The sequence below is a fragment of the Canis lupus genome, chromosome 9 (genome assembly GCF_003254725.2).
Source record: "Canis lupus dingo isolate Sandy chromosome 9, ASM325472v2, whole genome shotgun sequence".
Taxonomy (NCBI): Eukaryota; Metazoa; Chordata; class Mammalia; order Carnivora; family Canidae; genus Canis; species Canis lupus.
In genome coordinates this window covers 1,790,997-1,816,009 of record NC_064251.1, presented here as the reverse complement: position 1 = coordinate 1,816,009, position 25,013 = coordinate 1,790,997, and the positions used below count along the sequence as shown (strand labels likewise).

The 25,013-nt window shown below is 48.5% G+C and overlaps 1 protein-coding gene across 4 annotated transcripts in view; it reads left to right on the top strand.

Moving 5' to 3' along the window:
- Positions 1 to 25,013, top strand: part of RPTOR (regulatory associated protein of MTOR complex 1) — a 333,192-nt gene that overhangs the window by 149,263 nt on the left and 158,916 nt on the right. For all 4 annotated transcript variants that reach the window (XM_025468265.3, XM_025468264.3, XM_025468263.3 and 1 more), the window contains exon 6: positions 14,354 to 14,529. In XM_025468265.3, coding sequence (XP_025324050.1) covers positions 14,354 to 14,529 — 176 coding nt within the window. The remainder of the gene's footprint in view (positions 1 to 14,353; positions 14,530 to 25,013) is intronic.

Below are 25,013 nucleotides of genomic sequence, written 5' to 3'. Positions count from 1 at the left end.
GATTTTTGTACTCTGTAATAGGAGGGGAAGTCTGTGTCTTGTACCATTCGATTATTACCTTGCTTTTAGGCATTTCATGCACGTTAACCCAAGGGACAGGTTATCTAATGAGCACTAAAGACTCAGAGCACCTAGAGGTGATTTGCTTTTCCTCACATCAACTAATAAATATTTCAAAAAAGATTTTTTTTATATATAAAATATGTTATGTAAATGAAGATGGCAAAGAATGCTGCCTGATTTTCATCCCAATTCATGAGCTTCAGGGTAGTGAAGGAGACCGTACATCCGCCTCCGCAGATCACAGCACCCCACCTTGCACCCCACCGAAGGCGGGCGCTTCCTGGGTGTGGGCCTGAGCGCCAACTGCCTTGCACATGCAGGTTTGCTCCATCACTACCTTGTGGTCTCTGCATGTCGCCAAGCCTTACTCAGCCTCAGAAAACTGTTCATTTTGGTGAGCGCAACAGAAAAGATTTCCATGCATCTTTTTTTGGGGGAAAAATGTTTAATTGACTAATTCTTCATGGGGGAGAGCAAAAGAGAAATACGTTATCTGAAGTGGCAAATAGATGGCAGTGCAAAGTCATACCATATGTTTTATAATTAGTTCTGACTTTTATCTTCCTTCTTTTTTTTTTAATTACAGTGTAGATAAGTCTTGTGTTTTGCCATCACACTTACTATGATTGGCTATTGTTCAGTTGGTCTCTTGTATAAACAGCGGAAATTAAAATGATAAAATTGGCTCCCAGCTAATATCTTAATGTTTGTTTTAGTCATATTATGATGTGCTGCACAAACAGAAATCCTATATAGCCTCTTAGCTTGGTTCTTTTACATAATTCTTACGCACTCTGCAGTTGGTCACATTCTTTGTCAACTTACAATACGTCGTAATGGCTTTTTTGGGTAGATGATGACGTGTGAGTTGAAAGAAGTTGGCAGGTGAAATGGTTGTGCCAACATTTTTTTTAGAAGGATAGCTCCATGCATGGAGCCTGATATGGGATTCGATCCCGGATCTCCAGGATCACGCCCTGGGTTGAAGGCGGCGCTCAACTCCTGAGCCACCTGGGCTGCCCGTTGTGCCAACATTTAAAAGGTAGAGGGTGAAAGTGATCGCACAGAACACATGACAATTGTTACTCGGACCGGAGAACCTCCAAGGTGCTAATGTTAGCACAGGTGTGACAGGAGTATGTTTGGAGGGGTGGCCGTCGTCTTTCACATTCTCTGTGGCCTTGCCTCATGGCAGGACCAGGAGATTCCCCCGAGGAGCACTGTTGGTACAGCAGGAGGCGCCCCCCGGAAAGCACAGCAAAAATTACTGGTCACGACTAGAACCGCATGGTGGCCAGGAAAACACATTGTCTATCACTCAGTCATCTTCTGTACATTTTTCATGTTGCTTTGTAATTTGAACGTGAGAGAGAGTCTCTGCTTTCAATGTTCTTTCTAATATAAGCATTTTTATTATTACCAAATTAGCATACGGTTAGTGCCAACATTTAAAATGTGCTATGGGGCAGCCCCGGTGGCTCAGCGGTTTAGCGCCACCTTCAACCCAGGGTGTGATCCCCAGGGTCCCAGGATCAAGTCCCACATCGGGCTCCCTGCATGGAGCCTGCTTCTCCCTCTGCCTGTGTCTCTGCCTCTCTCTCTCTCTCTCTCTCTCTCTCTCTCTCTCTCTCCTCTCTGAATAAATAAATAAAATCTTAAAAAAAATAAATAAAAATAAAAGGTGTTATGGGCCAGCGATGGTGGAGCCGTCCCTGCCGCACGTACCCCGCCAGGGCTCTGCTCCTGAAGGGAACCTCTTTTGTTCCTCTAGTGAGTATCTGCAGGTGGAGACAATGTGCTTGCACTGGTGCTTCTTGATTCTAAAACATGGCAAATGTCAAAAACTCGAGGACTTGATTACAATTCACTGAGCGGCTGAATTGGGTGCTGTGGTTCCCATTTTATAATAGTTTTTGTTTGTTTCTTTGATTTTCCTGGAGACTTTCTCATTTCTTCTTGTCTTCGATCTTTCACATTTCCTGGGTTCCCAGAGTTGCAGGGATTGCGTGGCATCCCCCCAGCTGCTCCTTGTTGGCGTGGCTGTCCTGAAGGCGCCTCCAGGAGCTGCCATCCTGGGGTCTCCCTTCACTGCCTGCTGGGTGCAGCCGCCATTTCCCAGGCCCCACCTTGGCCTCTTTCTTGGTTTTCCTCCTGGTTCTGCCAGGGCACACCCTCCAGGCCAAAGCTGAGGAAGGATGGGTGGGGTAACCTTTCTCAGCCCTTCACTGAGTATCTACATCTGGATGCTTCTAGCGGGAAGGGATGGGACAGCTCTCTGCCAGTTTCTAAACCTGCAGCAGCTTGTCAGGAAGGTCTGTGGGGCGCTCCACGCCTTGTTCATGGTGCTGTCAGTGCCCTGGCCACTCTTACTCTCTGCTCTGGCACCCGCAGCTGCTGGTGTTCTCTCCTGCCGGCTACAGGACACCCGTCGGTGAGGCAGGGCCAGCACATCTGCCAAGTGGCCTTCCCTTTTTATCTGTGGCTGGCCCTGGGTGACTTGGGGTGCGAGTACTGGACGACCTGGGTGTGAATGTAGCCGTGTGGTGTGTGTGTGCAAGGCCTACAAGGCACCTGGGCATGGCAGTGGGTGTGGTGGTGGGCACAGTAACGCCCCTCGTTCCCCAGAGACACAAAGCCTGCGTCCTGAACACGGTCTTCAGGGACTGTGACTGGTGCACGGCTGTTCCTAGGTGGCCAGCGGGGAGCATGTCTTCTCCATACCAGGACTGTCCTGTACCGCTCCATCCACCTCTCTGCGGCCTCCTCTCCTCTTCCTGCCTGCTGGTGCTCTGCGACACTCTTCTTGTGATGCCTCCAAGCCGGTCCCTCATCTGCCCTCCGTCCTCTGCTCACTATTGTCCAGCCCATGGCTGCTGGCCTGCCTGGCACCCCGGCTTGCAGAGACCTGTTGTGTGGACCCTCGTTTCCACAGTGACAGACTCGCTCCTTTAGCACTGCTGAATCCACAGTGATGGAACCACCCTGTTTCCTGTTGGTGATCCTGTGTATGAACTGAACGTGATGCAGCATTGTCACGCGTGCATCTTAGCAACTACATTTTACGTCACAGTTAAACTAAGAACTTCTGACAAGAAAGGACTAACCGCAGACTCTTCATGTCTCTTCAGAACTTGTTAAATGTGCATTTTATAGAACTGTAGGTAACGGTTCTGAGGTCTCACGGTCCTGACAGCACATCAGGTGGATGCCCATGGCCTTCACAGCCCAGTCTGCAGTCTGTGCCAGGGTCCTGCTTGTGTTGCGGTGCCCGTGGGTGATGCCTAACACTGCAGGCTAGTTCCCAGCGTGCCTGCAGAGAGGCGCGGGTCCTGACTACTGTTGACTGCGAGGAGTCTGCGTGTGTGGATGTGTGATGTTCTCTGAGCACTTGGCATGGGGACATGGGGTACTGCTGCTGGCAGCGGCTTGAGGCGCATCCGGCTTCATCGTTCTGGTGCAGCTGCTTCATTCCAGCTGCAGAGCTGTCACCTGTAGGTAGCAGAGAAATGAGAAGTCAGTTACACTGTAGCTGTGTTCATGTTCTCCTTTAGGTTTTAAATGATGCTACTCTGTGGGCTTGCAAATAGCATCCCCCCTCTTCTCTGCATTACGTCCATTGCCCCATGTGCTAAATCTTCTGTTAGGTTTATGTAGATTGTTCTTTTCTATGCTGGAGGTGGGTGATGACACTGAGCTGTCTCCCATGTTGAAGAATGAAGCTCCCATGCATTTGCAGGCGGGAATTCTCAGCTGGGGAAGTGGCCGGGGGCTCAGGGGTCTGGCTGCAGGTGTAGTTACCATGCAGGAGCCATCCCATTTCCTGGGATGTCAGCTGCCTCACTAGCTGCCCTGCTTTGCCCCAGGTGCATCAGTAACTCTTTTTAGCAAAGAAAACCTGAGTGCTTTCTGGGGAGGAGTGGTGAGGCTCATAGCAGGGCACCTGGCTCCAGGCACATGGGTGAGCAGTGGCTGTCCGATGACCCATCTTCAGGTGACACTGGTCTTCCAGTCCACACACACACTCCAGGCTGTGCCCGGTGATCGCCCTTCGCCTCTTGCTTCTCTGCACACATTCTAGACGGTTTCGTTCCCTCTTTTTAGTAAAGACTGGTCAAGTTCACTCATCGATACCTTATACTTTCTGTATAATAAGCAGTAAGAATTCACAATAGGAAAGGTTTTCAAAACTAATAGTGATAAGAAATGTATAATGTACTTGATATTCTTGCACACACACACAAAACAGAATAGGGTTTCATTTGTAATTTAAGAAGAAATATTACCATTTCGACTGTTTATAGAAGAGAGAATGTGGGTTTAATCTAAAAACAAATACAGCAGAAGCCCCTTTAATTGGGATCCAACTGGCTGGGGAGAAGAAAGCCATCCTTTATGGAAATAAAAGACCCAGAGGGACAGCTGGCCCCTAGTGGGCTTTAGGGGGCTGCTATGCTGACCAGAAAACATAACAGCTCGTGGAAAAGCCGTGGTAAGAAAGCAGCCTCTAGAGCACCAGGACTGTCACTGCGAGTGGGAGTGGGCACCGGGCAGCGAAGGTCCATGGTAGGTGGGAAGGTGGCCTCAGGGGAGGTGCAGAGCAGGGCTGGGCTCCCCATGCCAGGGCCACTGCTGCTGGCTCATCTTAGGTGGGCACAGCTCCCTTTTATTTGTGCCACATGTTCTGTTGCAGAGCATTTTACAATTCATCCCATTGTCCGCCTGTGCAACAGAAAGAACTCGATCAGCCCCCAGACTCTGCTGGACTGGCTCATAGGGAACCCTGAGATCTCTTCCGTCAGCTGCTGTTATAGTTCCCTGCCTGTAATCTGACTGCTCAGGGAGGAAGAGAAGTGATTTTTCTGCATGAAACGTTTTGGAGCTCTCATGGCTGATGGTACAGGGTGGACCCGTGGGCTAGTAGCGTGTGTTGCAGTTCATCACCTTTCAGGGCATAACTGCCCCTCTGCTTCCTTGCAAACACTTCCTGGGGCCCGCGGCGTCCTCAGCTGACCACACGCAGCCGAGTGTTACCGGGTAATCGGACAGCAAGGTGTATGTTGTCTTGCAGTATCTGTTCTACTGGTGTCCTCGGCTGTAATTTAGATATGTTATGTAAACCTGTCAAGGGCGCCTCAATTGAGGTAGACATTCAGGAAATATTTACAATTGTGGTCACATAAGTGCATTCACATCTGAATAAACTACCTTTAATTGTCTTCTTTTGATATGTTCATGATTCATTGAATGTGTTTGGATTTTGATTAACTTCCATCAAATTTAAAAAGAAACAAAGAAAAAGTGATTAATCCAGATTCATGAATATAAAGTACAAATTGCAGCCATCATGAAACTGAGAGTGTCTCCAAAGATAAATCTAGAGCTTAATCATTTTATCTAACTTCATCTGTTTTAAAATACACCAGGATGTGCTCAGTATTCTAGAGCCCAGATCCTGGCTGGTGCTCTGGGTTGTGGTGCAGGCCGGTCTGCATGGCCCGTCCGCTCTCATGGGGCATCTCCCCACCACCAGCCCGGCCCAGAGCCAGAGGACACTAAGGTAATGGCCAGATACGCTCTCTTGCAAAGACCCTGGCGGCATAGGGCAGCAGAGCCTCTGTGGCAGCGTTTCTCTGTCTGTATTAACCAGGTAAACACAGAGCCACGCAGGGGGAGCAGGGTGGGTGGGAGGCTGCCACCCACATGGAGGACGGGACCCCCCACACAGGTGGTGTCTGCACACACAGCTCAGAGGCCAGGAGACGTGCTCACCCCCCTGCTCCCCAGCTGTGTGCCGTAACAGTCCATGCAGTATGGCTCAGGGAGGAAGGCATGCGGATGCAGCAGAGGGAACGAAACTGTGTTGTTTTGGAGACAAGACAGTCATCTGTGTTGAAATGTCAATCCTAAGGATCTAATTGACAATTACTGAACACTGGACCACCAGCAGCAAATATACATCCTTGTCAAGGGTCGTGGGACATTCCTTAAAATAGAGCATGTCCTGGGTCATAACGCAGGCCTCAACAAATATGAAATAATTGAAGTTGCAGAGTATGTTCTTCAACCCAAGTAGAATCACCTAGAAGTCAGTGATAGGAAGATAGCAGAAAAACGTTGGAGTAAAATTAACAACACATAAATGATGGGTCAGAGGTTCCTACTTGCCTGAGTCCGTTTGGGCTACTGTAACGGAACAGCATAGGCCGGGGGCTTGTGATGGACAGAAATGCACATCTCACAATTCCGGAGGCTGGAGTCCTAGGTGAAGGCGCCGGCGTGGGCTGGTGGGGGCCTTCTCCCTGTGTTCTTGCTCGATGGAAGGGGCTTCTCTGACCAGGCACTGGCCCCACTCCTGAGGCCTTCACTCGAGGGCCCCACCTCCCAGAACCACAGCCACAGCGCTACCTCAGGAAGCTACGGGAGGAGAACCACATGAACCCGGAGCAGCCAAAGAAAGACCAGAGTGGCTGTAAGAGCAGAGATCACTGGCATTGAAAACAGAGAAAGAGAAAACCCAGGAAGCAGAAAGCTGCTTCTCAGGAATCATCAATAGCACAGATAAATCTCTAGCAAGACCAACACACAGGGGAGGAGGGAAGAATCCGGATCCTGCAGCCATTAAAAGAACAGTACAGGAATACTGTGGATAACTTCGCACTCAGGAATTCGACAGCTTCCAAATATGGACCAGTTCCTGCAGAACCACAAACAGAAGCCCAGCCCAAGATGCGATACATCATGTGAACAGTCTAATAACCACTAAAGAAACTGAATTTGTAATTTAACAGTTCCTGAAAAGGAAGTCTCCAGGCCCAGGTGGTTTCACTGGAGAATTGCACCAAACATCTGAAGAAGCATTCATACCAGGGGGGTGCACAAAGCTTGCCCAGAAGGTGGAAAAAGGAGGGAATTTTGTTACCCTGCTGTGGAAGGGGACCCACAGGACAAAAGGGAAAAACAAAACACCGCAAACCACTCTCACACACTTAGATGTAGAAATCCTCAAGCAAATAATAGATTGGTTCTAGTAATCTCTGAAAGTAATTATACTCGATGACTGAGTGGGATTATTCCTGACATGCAAGTCTGGCTTAATTTAAAAAAGAAACAACAATGAATGGGACTCACCACCCCAATAGACTAGAGAAGAAAGACCATGTGATCAGTTGATGCAAAAAAAAAAAAAAAAAAAAAATTGACAAAATCCAGCATGTTTCCATGTTAAAAACATAATACCTCTTAGGGATGCCTGGATGGCTCAGCAGTTGAGTGTCTGCCTTTGGCTCAGGGTGTGATCCCGGGGTTCTGGGATCGAGTCCCACATTGGGTTCCCTGTGAGGAGCCTACTTCTCCCTCTGCCTGTGGATCGAGTCCCACATTGGGTTCCCTGTGAGGAGCCTACTTCTCCCTCTGCCTGTGTCTCTGCGTCTCTCGTAAATAAATAAATAAATAAATAAATAAATAAATAAATAAATAAATATCTTTGAGCGGGGAAAAAACCTCTTAGCAAACTAGGGAAAGCGGAGAATGTCTTCAGCTGGACGGAGAGCCTCTCTGTCCTCGTACTCATGGTAAGAGACTGTTTCCCCCCAAGATCAGCAACGAGGCAGGACTGTCTGCTCCCAGCATTCTTACTGCATGTGATGTTGGCAGGCCTGGCCAGCAGCAGACGGTAGGAGGAGATCATCCCTTCCAGGGAGATGAGAGCAAAACCACAGTGAGGCACGCTTCACACTCACCAGGACATCTAGAATAGAAAAGAAGGGTGATTCTCAGAGCTGGCAAGGACATGGGGGACTCAGGAGCCCTCACGTGCTGGCGGGAGCGCAAGGTGTGGCGGCCGCTTGGAACAGAGCCTGCTGGCTCCTCACCTGTTACACTGGGAGCCGCGGTGCAACCCAGTGATTCGACTCCCGGCTTGTACCCAAGAGAGTTGAAAACATATGTTCACACAGACACGTGCACACACGTGTTCATAGCAGCACTATTCGCAAAGCCAAATGGAAATTCTCTTCTTGAAGTAGAAGGCTGCAGGATTCCTCGGCACCCCCTTTCCTTTGGCTGCTGACCGTGTAGGAGTCACTGGGGGTAGAATTTGGTTGCAGATTCGAACTAAGCATCCTCACTGAGGTACAGAATGGTTCTAGAGCATGTTAAAGACTGTTCAGTCGCTAACAGCTAGAAGACTTCGCACAGTGGAAGGTCCATTCGGAGGAGCTCCCCGGGTGATGGTGACAAACGTGCTACAAAGAGGCTCTTTTCTGCCTTTGACAGGCAGCTCGAGGGCTCCGGGGCGTCAGGGAGGCCTTCATCCAACAAGACTGACTCCTGGTCTCCTGGACAGCTGGTGGCCCCCAGCTGTGGGTACCAGGGGCTGTGACATTGCTATTTAGTATTTGATAAGATGCAAACTTATGTACGTTACTGATGAGAAATTCCTGCTGCTTTTACCTGCTGGTTTTAGGACAGTGTCACATGATAGAGGCTGCATCGCTCTGAAAGGAGCTGGGTCAGCAGTACACGGAGTCCTTGACGGACCTCAGTCTCTCTGCACTTTGCAAGGTGTCCATAGTAAGCAGGCGTCTTTGAGTTGAGCACAGGAGTTGCTGTAACCAAAACCAATTACCAAGTCAATGTTATTCTCACAAGTTCATCTTTTACAGGCCCCTGAAGTTACCAGTACTTTCATCTCTTTATAGAGGTGTCTTGTGCATGTGTATGCCTTGGGAAAAAGAAGCAGTGTGATGTCAGTTTTCATGGAGAAAATGAGAGACGCGGGCGTGCCCCCGGCGGCCCCTGCAGCAGTGCTTTCTGAGATGAGTGTTTCCTGGCCCTCACGAGCTCCGCGTGACCTACACGCGTGGGACATGGAGCAGATGTCTCTGTTGGATCTGCTTGCTGTGTATCACATCTCCAGAGTTTTCTGGACCCTTCCCAAATCCTCCAGAAGGCTCTAGTGAGCTTTGAAACTTGAGATTGTTTCATGTGTTTGAGTCTCTAGATTCCCCAGAAGAAACCCCCTTGGGTGAAGGTGCGTGTTGGGTGATGCTGGCGCTGCTCTTGCGGGTGTCTGGGCGGCTTTTCAGAGTTCCCTGAGTTGCCGGTAGTTACCATACATGCAGGCTGTTTCCAAAGAGTGAGTTCGATTAAAAGGTCAGTACGAAACCAATTAAATAATGTGTAGGAAATACCTCATCCATTAAGATAGGTATTTGTCTTTCTAGGTTAGCCCGTCTGAAAAATAGTGATTCGTTGGTGGAATCCTTGGCCTTGAATGCCATTTTTTAATGTAAATGTTAGCATCCTACTTATCCCTAAAGCAGAGTTTTCACCTGCCTTCTGTGTGCCTGGCAGTATGGTGGGAAGGAAGGGCCCCTGACCAAATGCTTCCTACTGAACAGGTGATGCCAGGTCACTGCAGCTCATGTGCAGCTAGACCACCTGGTCCCCGTTGATACGATGATGATGTGCTGCAAGAGGCTTGTGAAGAAGTCGGGGTTTCTGTCAATGCCATTTTGAGTTGGGAACTTAGTTTCTAGCAGCTGTATTTGGAGTAAGGCTGTTTCTCCACGTACCTGCCATTTCCTCCTTCAGCGTCCATGGAATGCCTCCTGTACCAGGACTTTGGAGGCTTTGGGCCAAATGCCAGTGAGGCCCAGGGTGCAGACTGCACAACCTTGCCCCTTGTGGACCGGACAGGACAGACTCCTGCACGCTTACGGGAGGCCTTGTAAAACCCACCGAACTGTGCCATGGTGGCCAGCGTGTGAACCACCCACCTCTTTACCTCCCTGTGGGGCCTGTGTGTGCCACGTGGGTGACCTTGGTGTGACAAAGTGCTGCACTCCCAAGGGGCGTGAGATTTCAGACACTCCGTGGAAAAAGCAAGGGTGGAAGAGGCACAGGGTCTGTGCTTGTGGCCAGGGGGCCTGCTGGTCCATTCTCAGCTCCATCAGAGAGGAATCTTTTTTTTTTTTTTTTTTTTTAGTAGGTGTTTTAATTATTTTATTGTTAATTTCATTTCTTTTTTTTTCTTCTTTTTTTTAATTTATTTTTTATTGGTGTTCAATTTACCAACATACAGAATAACCCCCAGTGCCCATCACCCATTCACTCCCACCCCCCCCCACCCTCCTCCCCTTCTACCACCCCTAGTTCATTTCCCAGAGTTAGGAGTCTTTATGTTCTGTCTCCCTTTCTGATATTTCCCACACATTTCTTCTCCCTTCACTTATATTCCCTTTCACTATTATTTATATTCCCCAAATGAATGAGAACATATAATGTTTGTTCTTCTCCGATTGACTTACTTCACTCAGCATAATACCCTCCAGTTCCATCCACGTTGAAGCAAATGGTGGGTATTTGTCATTTCTAATGGCTGAGTAATATTCCATTGTATACAGAAACCACATCTTCTTTATCCATTCATCTTTCCTTGGACACCGAGGCTCCTTCCACAGTTTGGCTATTGTGGACATTGCTGCTATGAACATCGGGGTGCAGGTGTCCCGGCGTTTCATTGCATCTGTATCTTTGGGGTAAATCCCCAGCAGTGCAATTGCTGGGTCGTAGGGCAGATCTATTTTTAACTGTTTGAGGAACCTCCACACAGTTTTCCAGAGTGGCTGCACCAGTTCACATTCCCACCAACAGTGTAAGAGGGTTCCCTTTTCTCCGCATCCTCTCCAACATTTGTGGTTTCCTGCCTTGTTAATTTTCACCATTCTCCCTGGTGTGAGGTGGGATCTCATTGTGGTTTTGATTTGTATTTCCCTGATGGCAGGTGATGCAGAGCATTTTCTCATGTGCTTGTTGGCCATGTCTATGTCTTCCTCTGTGAAATTTCTCTTCATGTCTTTTGCCCATTTCATGATTGGATTGTTTGTTTCTTTGCTGTTGAGTTTAATAAGTTCTTTATAGATCTTGGAAACTAGCCCTTTATCTGATACGTCATTTGCAAATATCTTCTCCCATTCTGTAGGTTGTCTTTTAGTTTTGTTGACTGTATCCTTTGCTGTGCAAAAGCTTCAGAGAGGAATCTTAACGTGGAAACAAATCAGAAACCAGAAAGCTCAAACTCAGGAACCTCTAGGATTTCTCCTGTGAAAACAGACTTCTCTCTGAAATGGAAAATAAGAATGTGGAATCTATTTTGTCCATAATGGCCGCGTCTTCCCCGCGAAGTTCAGCCCTGTTCACATTCTCTATGCGGGCACTGGTGCTCCTGAAAGCCTGCCGCGCACCAGACTCCAGAGGTTTGCAGGCCTGGCAGCCGGTTCTGGGGCAGTCTCCCATGCCAGCAGGTGCTCTGCTGACTGGCTGAGCTGAGTGTGGGATGCGAGGGGAGGATTCGGGTGTGACTCTGCTGTGTTATTTATTTTGATCCAGTGAGGGGTGGGTGGACAGGGAGGACCTCAGGCAGCCTGCTCCGTGCAGAACCTGACATAGGGCTTGGTCACATGATCCTGAGATCACATCCTGAGCTCAAGCCACCCAGGTGTCCCTGTTTGCTTCAAAAACCCCAGTCTTGGGACACCTGGGTGGCTCAGTGGTTGAGCGTCTGCCTTTGGTTCAGGGTGTGACCCCGGGGTCCCGGGATTGAGTCTTACATCGGGCTCCCCGCAAGGAGCCTGCTTCTCCCTCTACCTGTGTCTCTGCCTCTCTCTGTGTGTCTCTCATGAATAAATAAATAAAATCTTAAAAAACAAAAAACGGGGGATCCCTGGGTGGCTTAGCGGTTTAGCGCCTGCCTTCATCCCAGGGCCTGATCCTGGAGACCCGGGATCAAGTTTCATGTCAGTCTCCCTGCATGGAGCCTGCTTCTCCCTCTGCCTGTCTCTCTCTCTCTCTCTCTCTCTCTCATAAAAAAATAAATAAAATCTTTAAAAAAAAAAATAAAAAGTTTAAAAAACAAAAAACCTAGTCTCTGGTGATGGCTGCACAGTGTGAGTGTACTCGGTGCCACTGAGCTGTATTCTCAAAATGGTTGAAATGGTAAACTTCATGTTACCTGTATTTTACCACCATTACAAAAAACCCATTCCTCTAAAAGTTGTGGTTTTTTATTAAAAAGTTTAAGTATTTTTTATTATTTAGTAGAATTTGGCATCCTGGGCTCAATGCTCCTGATGTAGGATGGGTTGTCAGTAAAACTACACCATTTACTACCTTCCATTTCCATTTGAGAGTAAGAACCAGGTTTGCTCAGCGGTAGTAATTACACCTCACGTCATCCGCGTGTTGCACACGAGCAGGTGAAGATGGCTCTGCCTGCATTTAGTCTGAATGCCCTGCACCTGGCTGGCAAAGCCCCCCAGAGCACCCTGCCCGTGTCCCGGGCTGGGGGTGTCGGCCGGGTCCGGAGGGGCGGTGCAGCCTGGAACCGGGAGCAGCCTGTTGGGTGACCCTGGCACTGACCGAGGGGTGGGTAGCACATGCCATTCCTTGGGGGCTCTGCTCTCTCATCGTGGAGGATCTCTAAGAGTGGAAGCAAAACTTACTTCATGGGGCCGTTTTAAAAAGCACATGAGCTAGTAACTGGGAAAGAGCTCGGAGGAAGGTCGACCACTGTCGACAACCTCACGGCGGTTGTTCGTGAGGAGCAGACACGGAGTCACACCCCGCGGGTGCAGGCCTGACACAAAGCGGCCGGCGGTGGTCGCCGTGTTGTGCCTTCCTGCCCCTGGCGGAGCCCTGATGGTCCAGAGGGAGAGGAAGGGGGCCGGCCGCGCTGGGGCTTGTAACCCAAGGGTCCCTTCCCGTGGCCCACACGCTCCACCATCGTTGTCCCTGGCCCTGGGGCCCCGTGACTGCGGGCAGGATGATGCTGTCACCGCGTTTCGTTTCTGGGGACGGACACCACCTGCGTTCGGGCCCCCGACTAATAGCTGTCCTTCCAGGTGGGTCATGGCTGTTTGTAGATGAGCCGGTGACCCGGTCCTGGAAGCTGTGTGGGCCCACGCAACCAGCATTTTCTGGGTTTTAATTTTCATTATTTTTGTTACCTGTTGCCCTGCCACACCGGCCCACAGGGCAGCTGATGTGTGGGAGACTCAGAGCCCCTTCGCAGTCGACATGACTCATCCGCTCACCCTCTGCTGCCATTGTGCTGTCCCCGGGGGACAGCTCTCTGCTCCGTGCCCCTGCTGGGCCCAGCGCCCCGCTAGACACCCTTCCCCCAGAGCCGCTGCGGGGCAGGCAGACCAGGGTGGGGCCCTGGCACATTCATCCTTCATCTTTCTGAAAGGGGCAGCAGAACCACTGGTGGGTGACGGGATGACCAGATTGCCACACGAGTGCAGCGCTGGTGATGTGTGTCGCTGGGAGGGGTCCCAGGCCACGTGCCGGGAAAAGGGGCTCGGGGCATGAGGCTCCCAACTTCGGTGAATTCTGCTGATTTTCAGAACGGCACACCCTCAATGTAGAGGAACCAGTGTGATCCCTGTCTTCCTAAACCTTGGATGTCCCCCACGCTTTACTTCCAGGGCCCCTACGACCACTCTCAGTGAGGAAATATCCCTGCTTCAAAGAGAAATTAAATTCTGCGTTAAAACAGAAGAGCCCTCCTCCCTGGTTACAGAGTTAATACACACTTGTTAGCAGGGTGTTTTGAAATGTCTGCTGAAGCTCGCGGAACATGGAAGCAGCTGGGTGGCCACGGGGCAGTGAGCCTCCGTGTGTCTCCAGCCTCCCCCTGCTGTGGTTCTGCCGTCAGCTGTTTGGTGGTGGCCGCTGTCTATACCCTGAACATCCTCCCGTGTCAGCACACCAAAATACGTCACGCTGGACTAAAGACTAGAGTTTATTTTTAACTTTTTAAAAGATTTTATTTATTTATTTATTCATGAGAGACAGAGAGGCAGAGACACAGGCAGAGGGAGAAGCAGGCCCCATGCAGGGAATGGATGTGGGACCCGATCCCAGGACCCCAGGAATACGACCTGAGCCAAAAGCAGACACTCAGTCGCTGAGCCACCTGGGTGCCCCAAAGACTGAAGTTTAAAATAAACACGAAGACCCAATATGAGACTCCGAGGGAAATACTGCTTAAACGTTGGTATAATCACAGTGCAAGGAGGGACCTTAACACAGAAAACACTTGAGAGAACTTACAGGCGGAGACCCGCCTGGCGGTGTCGGGGAGGAACCTTGGTAAGGGGCGCAAGGCCGTGTGGCAGGAGGGCGTGCAGCCTGCGTGTGAGTCTTTTCGTTCGGGGTTGCGTTTCCAGCCAACGCTGCAGTCGTCCATGACCACTAAGCCACACTCTCTTCCTGTTCTTCCCTGCAGGTCGCTGCCATTAACCCAAACCACCCACTCGCGCAGATGCCCCTGCCTCCGTCCATGAAGAACTGCATTCAGCTGGCGGCCTGTGAGGCCAACGAGCTCCTGCCCATGATCCCCGACCTCCCGGCCGACCTGTTCACGTCGTGCCTCACCACCCCCATCAAAATTGCCCTGCGCTGGTAAGTGGCTCCTGCCGCCGTGACTGGGGCTCCCCAGGGGGCCCCGGTGGCATGGATCCCAGGGATCGACCTGGGCTTTACAGACCCGACTGATGGGCGCAAACTCAGCATCCTGAGGCTCGGGCTTTACTCACGGAGAATTAAAGAAGGGCTCTCCCTTTTGGGCCAGTGGCATGTTCATTTGTCGTTGTGTGATTCCCCAGAACACCCTCTCCCGACCTGCCAGCTGTGAGCGTGGCCTAAGCAGCGGCATTGGTCATCCTGGAGCTCAGGCCGTCGTGACAAGGAGAGCCCTTTGATCCCGAGCTAGAGTGGAACCTTAATCTTTCAGTTTATTCGTGGCAGTAAAACGAACTGTGATCCTTTCCTCCTCCACTCTTTGTGGCAGTCCAGTGCTGTCGAGAACACGATTGAGGAAATGGGTGGGATGCTCCAAACTGTAGAATTTGCCTTAATGACCCTGCATCAGTGGCAGGACCCACCATGGAACGCATGAGCTCTGTCCTCCAAATCCATGTTTCTGCTGCAGACTACCATACCGCCTTTATTCTCTACTTTTCCATTTTATGTTTTGCCAAAAATCTTCTGGGAGGCAGCTGGGAGAGGAATACATGTCGAGGAGGGGCAGGAGAAGCTCTGGGGGACATTTTCCAGGGTTGTTTACCAGGGCGGCCTGACACACAAACGCACAAGCCCAGAGAAGCAGCCGGAGACAAGGGTGGACTCTGGGGTAGCGCAGTGATGGGCTCCTGGGGAGACCCCCGAGAGCCCGAGCTGCTTGCTTGGACCGAAGCTGGGACTTGCTGCCTTGCCTCTGCAGCAGTGTTTCCACTCAGCAGTGCCCTGGGTGAGAGGTTAACGGTGCTGGGCTGGCTGAGCAGCACCCCTCTGCCACTCCCACCCTCGTCCCCAAAGCCCAGGGAGAGCATCCTGTGGGGCGACTTACCCCTAAGCAGTGAGCGCAGGGAGAGAGCTGCCCAGAGGGGCTGGCAAAGGGGTGACCCACTGTGCCCCTCAGCAGCCTGGGCTCATCCCCCAGCTGACCTGGGCCAGGGCCTGCCTAGGGATGTGCCCCCCTGTGCCCCGAGAAGCAGAAGTCAACGCTGAGGGCATAGCCAGCACAGAAAAACACTACAGAACGGCCACCAGCAAGTGTGTGCACACGATAGAGAAATGAAGGGAGGAAGATGCTAGAAGCAAGAGGCAGGACTGCAAAGCAGGAATACACAGACGCGGCCAGTGGAGCCGCAGGAAGAAGGAACACGGATTTGCGGCAGAGGAGGGCAGCTGCAGCCTGGATCAAGCTGGAAGGGGACGTTGAGGAGCTCAGAGCAGCAGCACGGGGCACGGAGAACAGGACAGAAGGACAGGCAACTCAGAGAGATGGACTCTCCCGCCTGCAGGGAGAGGTCGGCAGAGGTGCTGCTTCCTCAGGGTCACACATCCACATTCCTGGGACGTGGGGAAGAGGCCGAAGCTCAGGCCGAGGGACGCCCACCTGCCAGGAGGACTCATGGCTTCTGCCGTCTTCCATCTCCCCTCTGGTGCAGCTCGTTGAGGGTGGGTCTTCACTCCCTGGGTGGTTTGTGAATTTTCTTGGTAACTGCCCACAGTGCTTGGTGGCCATCGGCAACCCTTATAGGTCCATTGGACGTGACCACAGGAAGACCACTGGTCCAGAGGACTCAGGAGTTCACTCATTCTGTTCATTGTCTGCAAGATAATTTACTCAATCCCACTGTGTACTTCAGACCTACGCCCAGCACTGTAGGAGATGCACAGAAGCGTGTGCCCTCCCAGGTCCACAGTCTAGCTGAGGAGACAAGCTGTGGCCTGAAAATTAATGATGTATGTGGGAGCTCAACACAAGGCAGAAGGCGTCTGAGCGTTGCACGCAACGCGTGGTCAGGACTGAACATGTACATGCACCAGAGGCTCTCATGTTCCCAGGGACAGGGACACTCTGATGGCTGAGGGCTTGCGAGAGAACGTCGTGGAGGAGTCTCAGCCCAGCGGGAGCCCAGCAGGTGGCAGGGTTTGAAGAGCAGCACAGACAGGCGGCACATGGCACGGGCGGTGCCAGGGGTAACACCCGTGTCTGAGAAGAGTGAACGCGTGCATCAGCCTGATCCCATAGGAAGATGTGGGAAGGGGTGAAGGCCAGGGGTGGCCCGTGGCCCATGTGGGTGTTCTGGGTGCTGAGCCACCGACCTTGACTTGGAGGACTGGTGGGGAGAACCTGGATGGTGTCTACGCGGGCACGTGACCAAGAGCAGTGTTGTAGGGAGATAGTCCACGAAATGATGGTGTGGCTGTACCCAGGCCCTTCCACAGCCTGATCTGGTTGCCACCTGGTCGCAGGCTGGAGTGGGAAGGTGGGAATCTGTGGGCAGGAGCCCCCACAGTGGAGCAGGCAGTCCCTCCAGGACTTCCTGCCCCACCCGCTTCCTGCCCCAACCCCAGAATGACGCTGCGAGGGCCAAGTGGGTTCCGTGCCTCCACCCACCCTGGGCTGGGGATGGCTAGGCAGGCCTCTCATGGAGCGTTTGTCCAGGCTTTAGGGCAGCTGAGTGGAGACACAGGAGGGAGGGAGAAGAGAAGCCACAAAGAGCCTGAAAGGGAATCTGGGCCGCACACCCTTCACCCTCGCTCCCGCACACCTGCCCCCAACGCAGTGAGTGGATGTTCCTCGCCTGCGTCTCTGGCCCTCTCTTTTCCATCTTGGTCAGGAGGGATGTGGCGTCCACTAGAAAAGCTGCTTTCCCTCAGACGCCAGTAAGCTCTTGAGAATTCTAGAGTGGGTCCCTGCCCTCTGACCGGGGAGTGGACTGTCACCCTACCACGACATGATGCCTTATCTCAGGAGCTGCCTGAGATCGTTTTTGGAGTCAGGCTGTGATGAAAACTTGTAAAAGTAAGTGTTTAGCAGGACACATTGTGAAAAACAACTCAAAGGAACACGGTCACCATCAGGTGGACGTTGGTGTCAAAAGGCCAGAGCTGCACCTGGTGGTCATCAGATGACCGTCATCTGACCTGGGCGGGAGGCTCTCCTACAGTAAACCGCCACACTGAGGAGCTGGAATTAGATCGAACAGAACCGTTGCTACGCTGTCCTTAGCCGATGATTGTGATAAACCATAATCGTCAGGAGCCTGGTCGAGTGAAACATGCGCTTGTGTATATCTAACAGCTGAGTTAGAAACCACTTTTCTGAGATGCAGAAAGGGAAACTGGTACGTAGTACTCATTAAATTGTTAGGGTTCAGGTTTTGTTTTTTCATTTAGAAAGTTAGTATTTTCCAGCTTAAAGTAGAATATACATTCTTTGTAGAGGCCAACTAAAAAAAGCAAAAAGAAGAAAAGATTATTCAAGATTTTATCACAATCAGTGATAACTCTTTGGTGTATTGCCTGTCAGTCTGTTTTTCTCTGCACGTACATTTCTGCGTTGATGTAATGAGACTGCATTTGCAGTTTCTTTTACTTCATCTTTAGCGTTACAATAAATTTATCCTAGACCATTAGGAAACTCTTAGTAAACACCATTTGTAATGATTGCATAAGATTTCACTGTATTGATGTTTTATGTTTTATTTAACCTATGTCTAGGACTTTAGGATTCCAGTGAATAAAGGTGGGAGAGCTCAGAGCGACTCTAGGAGGGCGTCTGCCAACTTCTTCCTTATGGGGCCAGATAGGAAGTAGTTTAGGTTTTGCAGAGCCCCAGGGTCCCAGTTCCACTGATGCAGCCTGGAAGAGCCATGTGCAGTATGTACACAGATGCGTGCAGCAGTGTCCCAATAAAACTTTATTTGCAAAAACAGCAGCAGATCCTACCTTGCCAAATCGTGCTTTTGAAAATGGAACCGGGATCTTACCTGCAGATGACTGCTGTACTCATCTACTAGTCAGGAAATACCCTAAAAACAGGCCTCCTTCCCCCCCCACCCCCCGATGTAAATAAGAGGATGGCTTTTAACAACACTGCTCGTTACACAGTTGTGGAGAGTATCGTATGCTTTATACACATACTGTAGCCTTACTTTCTAGGCACAAGAAGCGTGTGTTCGTATTTGGTGGCAAGCGTATTTATGAATCTTACTTGATGATGAAGTAGTTGTTGGAAAATGTTGTTTTCTGATTTTTCTCTTCATGGTTTGCTTCAGTCTTTCTTGTTTTCAGAAACTGATATTTCAGTAATTCTGAAATGAGCAAGTGCATTATTCCCTCTAGAGGTGATTACCTTGCTCACTGTGTATATCAGTGTAGTAGAAGGGTCTGAAACATATATTTTCTTTGGCTTTTTCTATCTCTTGGATTGGTGACAGAGTGCCATTTTAAATTCATCCTGGGTATATTCGTGTAGTACTGAAAATTATAACTCAACACTACTTAATTTGCTGTGAGACTTACTGTAAAATAGATTGATGCTTATTGCATCATGTGCAGCATGTAATCGTATTGTTTATTAAAGAAAATGCTAGACATTATTTTGGATTGAACAGAGGTCAAGAAACTTGTTTCCTTCTTTTCAATTAAATTGAGGGATTTCAAGAAGTTTAAATGTTAATGACACAGGATTAATGTAGATTTATCGACATGGGAAGTCTTGCCCTCGTGTTTACCCAGCAAGACAAGGGAGAGAAGCAGTCCCCAGACAGGCAGGCAGAGCCCACATCATGCAGCCCCATGTCCTTCCCCTGAGAGCAGGACCACAGGTGCCCCCTGCCCCACAGGCTCGCCATACGGGCTGAGTTGATTCCTACGGTGGCACACTCAGTAAATGCTAGCTGCTCTTATTACCATGATCTTAACATTTCAGCCAAATGTAAGGACAAGTTGGGCACATCGTAATGACTCAGCAGAGGAGAGAGAGCTGAAACCTTAACCCCGGATGGGGAACCGCCAAAGAGAAGTCAGCTGACTCCCAGAGTAGAACGTCGGAATGCTGGGAACCAGGCACCAGGCTGCTGTCATGTGTCTGGCTCATCTCATATATTGGCCATGACATTTGCTTTGGATTTTTTTTTTAAGATTTTATGTATGTATGTATGTATGTATGTATGTATGTATTTGAGAGAGAGAGACAGTTTGTGCACAAGTGTGCACGAACAGGAGGGAGAGAGAATTTCAAGCAGACTCCACACTGAATGTGGAGCCCCATGTGGGGCTCTATTTCACGACCCTGAGATCATGACCTGAGTTGAAATCAAGAGTCAGACGCCCAACCACCTGAGCTACCCAGGGGCCCCTTGCTTTGTATTTTTCTTGAAGACTCACCTAAGACTTGATCAGAATTACTTTTAGACACATAAGTTCCTGCTGGTTTTTTTTTTTTTTTCCCCTGCTGGTTTTTGATGATGGGTTAACCGTTTGTTCTCTGTAGCATTTCCCAGAACACAGCTTCCTTGCTGGAGAACAAACTTCCTGCCTGCCTTTCAGTGTTCTTTGTGGTAGGAACTGAGTAGAATGATTCTGCCTTACTTCGCACACTTGAAGGCAGAGATGCTTAGAGACCTGCCTGAGAAGGAGGCAGTCTAGTACATCAGAGAACCAAACTGCCCTACCAGTTACTTGGTCATAATGTCCCACTTGGGATTTATTTAAATGGTTTTCCTCTTTGGAAGTCTTCACAATAAGGCCTCAGCCATGCTCTGGTCCTGCTTCTGAGCCCCACAGTAGCTTCTAGAGTCTTTCTGGTTACGTGATGAGTCACATGCCCACCTGAAGAAGGTACTTCCTCCACCCAGACCATGTACGCTCACTGTTCCAGTCTGTTGACATACACTCGTTAGGATGAGCACCATAATGTACGTGACAGAGCTCCTTTAATGAAAGGCCATATGCAGAAATCTGGCGTATGCTGCTAGGGAAGAGAACTGAAGGAGAAGGAATGACAGGGCTGATGGCTCCGACCACTCCCTGGCTCTCCGACCCCAGATCTGCTCCTTGGGCTGCCACGGGCGGTCACACTGATTCATCCTACAGGGAGTACATTTGGCAATAAGCCAGAAGTGTAGGGACCTTTGAAGACAGCTGAGACCACTAGGGAAGGGGAGAGGAGCCTGGGATGGAGACGGCAGGACAGGCGAGCACTTGAGGACGCAGGCAAGGGCAGGCTGAGGGTCGGCATTCTGGCTTGCATGTGGCTGCTTCCCCCTACCATCCTGGATGGGTACAGAGGGAAGGTGGGAGAGAAAGAAAGAAAGAAGGTGATCTCCTATCCTTCCTGGAGGAGCCTGCACCTGTAGAAGGCAGAGGAAGAATTTAGAGTGAGGAGTAGTACAACATAACAAAGGAGAACATGGGGAATGTGAGGAAGAAACAGGCAATTAGGACATAGGGAGCGTGAAGAATATGGCTAACAAAATAAGGATTGTAGCAGGTGCACTGACAAGCAGCATGGGCATGACGGACAGCGAGAGCTGGAGGTAGGGCAGGGAGTTCCCATCAAAGGGACAGAGACAGGAGGAGGGACTCACCAGTAGGACACAGTGGGAGTTGGAAATTGAAGATAGTGAAGATATCGGTTATGGAAACTATGTGTAAGATGCAGTACATTAGTCATAACCACCAAAGTAATGAAAATAGAAGGTATAATTTTCATACAAGGAGAGAAAATTTTCTCTCTAAAAGAAGGTAGAAAAGGAAAAAAGAAAAGCATGGTAAATAGAAAATGTGAAATAAGGCAGTCAAAATAAGCTTTGAAATAAAAGTGATGATGTAACTATAAGTGAGTTGAATTCATCTCTCAAAGGGCAGTGATTCTTCTGTTGGATAAAATTCACTATGATATGGCAAACAAACTATTTGAAGGGCTGAAAGTCACAGGAGGAAAGCAGTGAAATATGAAGTGAAAGAAAGTTGGAATGGCAGTTTTAATGAATCAGAGCAGAGCCTGAGATAAGACATGTTGAAAGGACAGAGAAGAGTGTTTTATGGTGAGAAGCTCAGGAGACCAAGAAGACACACCAGTATGGTTCCGTACACACCTGACAGTGTGGCCCTGAACTATGGATGATGAGGACAGAAAGAACCACAGACAAATCAGGAATGAAGATACTGAGACACCAAGGAGGTGAAGAGTAAGCAAAATAGGTAAGATTTCAGTAACAGGGTGAATTAACTGGATGTGTAGAGGCAGATAGGGTGATATAGGCAACAAACACAGCCTGCACATTTCTAGCACATGGGGCCAATTCACAAAAATAAACTGCTGAGCTGCAAAGGAAGCTTTAATAACCCCAGAGAGGCAGCATCGTATCCACTCTGTTCTCAGACCACCATGCAATAAAGTTGGAGCTCAGTAACAGAAAAATAGCTTGAAAAAATGTTCTGAAAACTAAAAATCTTACTCTTAAAACCGTTAAAGAGGGAGTGCTTTAAAAAATATTGTGAACTACTCAAAGCTGGATGATGGCAATAGCAGTGCTTTTCTTATCTGTGGGATAGAACTAAAGCAGGCTCAGATTTAGGACATGTAGTCAGAAAACAAAGATTAATATTGAAGAAAAACAAAATGTTCCCCCTATAGAGCCAGGGGGGAACATAATGTGCAGAAAGAAGATCCTTGGAGGCAGAGGCAGCCCATAACTGTTCACAGTGTCCCAGACCCTAGCATGTCTGGCCAAATCCCCAGAATTCTACCATCGGGAGGGGGATCCTGGAGTTCCCACTCCTGTCTATGCAAGCTTGGATCCGTGCTCTCATTGTCAGCTCCTCTTTCAAGTGAGCCTGGTGACAGGTTCCCAACATTCCGACGTTCTGCTCTGGGCGTCAGCTGACTTCGCTTTGGTTTTTCCCGATCCAGGGTTAAGGTTTCAGCTCTCTCCTCTGCTGAGTCATTACGACTTGCCTGACTCGTTCTTATATTTGGCTGAAATGTTAATGTCATGGTAATAAGAGCAGCTAGCGTTTACTGAGTGTGCCACTGTACAAGTCACAATCAGCTCGTACAGAAGGCCTGCGGGACAAGGGGAGGACATGAGTGCACGGCTAGTAACTGGTAGGGCCAGGATTCAAATCCAAATGGACATTGGTGCAGGTTCTGCCTGCCTCCTGTCTTCTGCTGACTGCCTCTCTCCTTTTTTCTTTTTTTTTTTTTTAAGATTCATTAGAGAGAGAGACAGAGCATGAGTCGGAAGGGCAGAGGGAGAGGGAGAGGAAGAGAGAATCTCCAGGAGACTCCTCATGACTGCAGAGCCTGACACAGGGCTTGATCTCAAGACCCTGAGATCATGACCTGAGCTGAAACCAATAGTCAGATGCTTAACCGACTGAGCCACCCAGGCGCCCTTCCTCTCTCCATTGCTGTCATTTTTCTTCCTAGTGCTGGTTCTTGTCTTGCTCCTTTTCTTTCACTTTGGAGGTGATATGGAGGGAGCAGAGATCCATGTTTAAGTAAAGGTTTTAGAGATTCACCTAACTTGGGGAAAGGCTACACTGAGTTCTTTAGCAAACATCATGCTTGGTGGAGAAACTTGAGACAACTTCCCTTTAGGCTGGGAATAAGGTAAGCATCCTCTCTGACACTACTGCCTTGCTAGAAGTCCTGGCCACCAATAAGACAAGTAAGTGATAGTAGAAAAACACAAAAATGTATAGTTATCTCTGTACAGTATGGGTCATCTATCATATTCCATCAGTTGTAGGGTACACATTTTCATATTCGAACATCTCTGAGATCTAGTGCTGTCTTACAGTAAATTACATGCCTGTTTAATTGGCAGCATACTTTCTGTCTTAGTGGTATGTGGAAATGTTTGTAAGAGTCCTCTCAGAGACACACACTATGACCTTTCTCATCTCACTGTTTGTGACATGAACTAACCGAAGTTGCAGCACTAGGGAATCATGGGTAAAATATCAGGTAAGCAGCAGGTAGAGTTGGTGAACAAGGTTTATATATACCATAGTTATATAACTGATCTCAAAGTCATAATAGTATTTATGGATTTTAATTTGAAAAGCCTAAATTGTATGGTCTTTATCTTTAAGACCAGAAAAAAGAAAAGCACATTAAACTATAAGTAAAAGAAACTTTAAAAAAAAAAAAAAAAAGTAAACAAAAAATGCACTAGAAAAATCTAGAAACCCATGAAACTAAATCATAATTTTTGAAAAGTTCAGTAAAACTGTTAAATTCTCTTTGGTGGGATGCCTGGGTGGCTCAGCAGTTGAGCACCTGCCTTTGGCTTGCTCAGGGCATGATCCTGGAGTCCTGGGATCGAGTCCCACATCGGGCTCTCTGCATGGAGCCTGCTTCTCCCTCTGCCTGTGTCTCTACCTCTCTCTCTGTGTCTCTCATGAATAAATAAATAAAATCTTGTAAAAAAAAAATTATCTTTGGAATGGCCAAGACCAGAAGGGAGACACAAATTACCTGTATCAGAAGTAAGAAAGGGGGCATCACTACAGATCCCACAGGCATTAAAAGGGTTATAAAGGAATCCTTTTATGTATAAAGGGCTTTATTCCAATAAATTCTACATCTGAGATGTAGTGGATGAAAGACACAAATTACCAAATCTGGCACAAGAAGAAAGAGAAAATCTAGAGTTTATACCTCATAAAGAAGTTGAATTACAGTTAAAAGCCTCACAAAGAAAACTCTAGGCCCTGATATTATTACTGATGAATTCTCAAATGTTTAAGAAAGAAATAATACCAATTCTTATACAAACTCTTTGAGAAAGTGAAACAAGGGGCAACATTTTCTCATTCCAGAGGCTAACTTTACCCCGAAAACTAAAGTCAAGCAAAAACTGTATAAGGGAGGTGGGGGGAAGAACTTACATACCAGGATTCCTCATTAACATAGATATAAAAATCCTTAACAAAATATTAGCAAGTGAAGTCTGTGAATACATAGAGAAAGGATAAAGTATGAGAATCAAACAAGGTTTATTTTGGGAATGGAAGATTTGTTTAACATGTAACAAATCAATACATTATTATTAATGTATTTACTCTCCTTTTCCAGAATAAGAAAAACTATATGATCATTTCAATAGATGCATAAAAAGCATTCGACAAAATTTGATACCCATTCATGATAAATCAATTCAGCAAACTAGGAATGGAAGTGAATGTTCTCAAGCTCCTAAAAGGCATGTAGGAAAAGCCTGTAGCTAACTAACACTGTACTTAATGGTGAAAGGTTAAGTGTTTTTCCTGGAAGGTTGGAAATAAAACTAAGGTGTTCATTCTCACCATTACTTTTCAGTATTGTACTAGAAGTTCTGATTGTTGCAGTAAAGATACAGAAAAATAAACAGGCATGCAGATTGGCAAAGAAAACTGTTCACAGACAGCAGGATTATGTATATAGAAAATCATGCAAAATCTACAAAAACATTGCTGGAACTAATAATTCATTGTAGCAAGGTTTTAAGGTATAAGACCAATACCCCCACACCAGCCGCATTTCTATATAGTAATGATAAAGGTTGGAAATTGAAATTTAAAAATATGATTTGCTG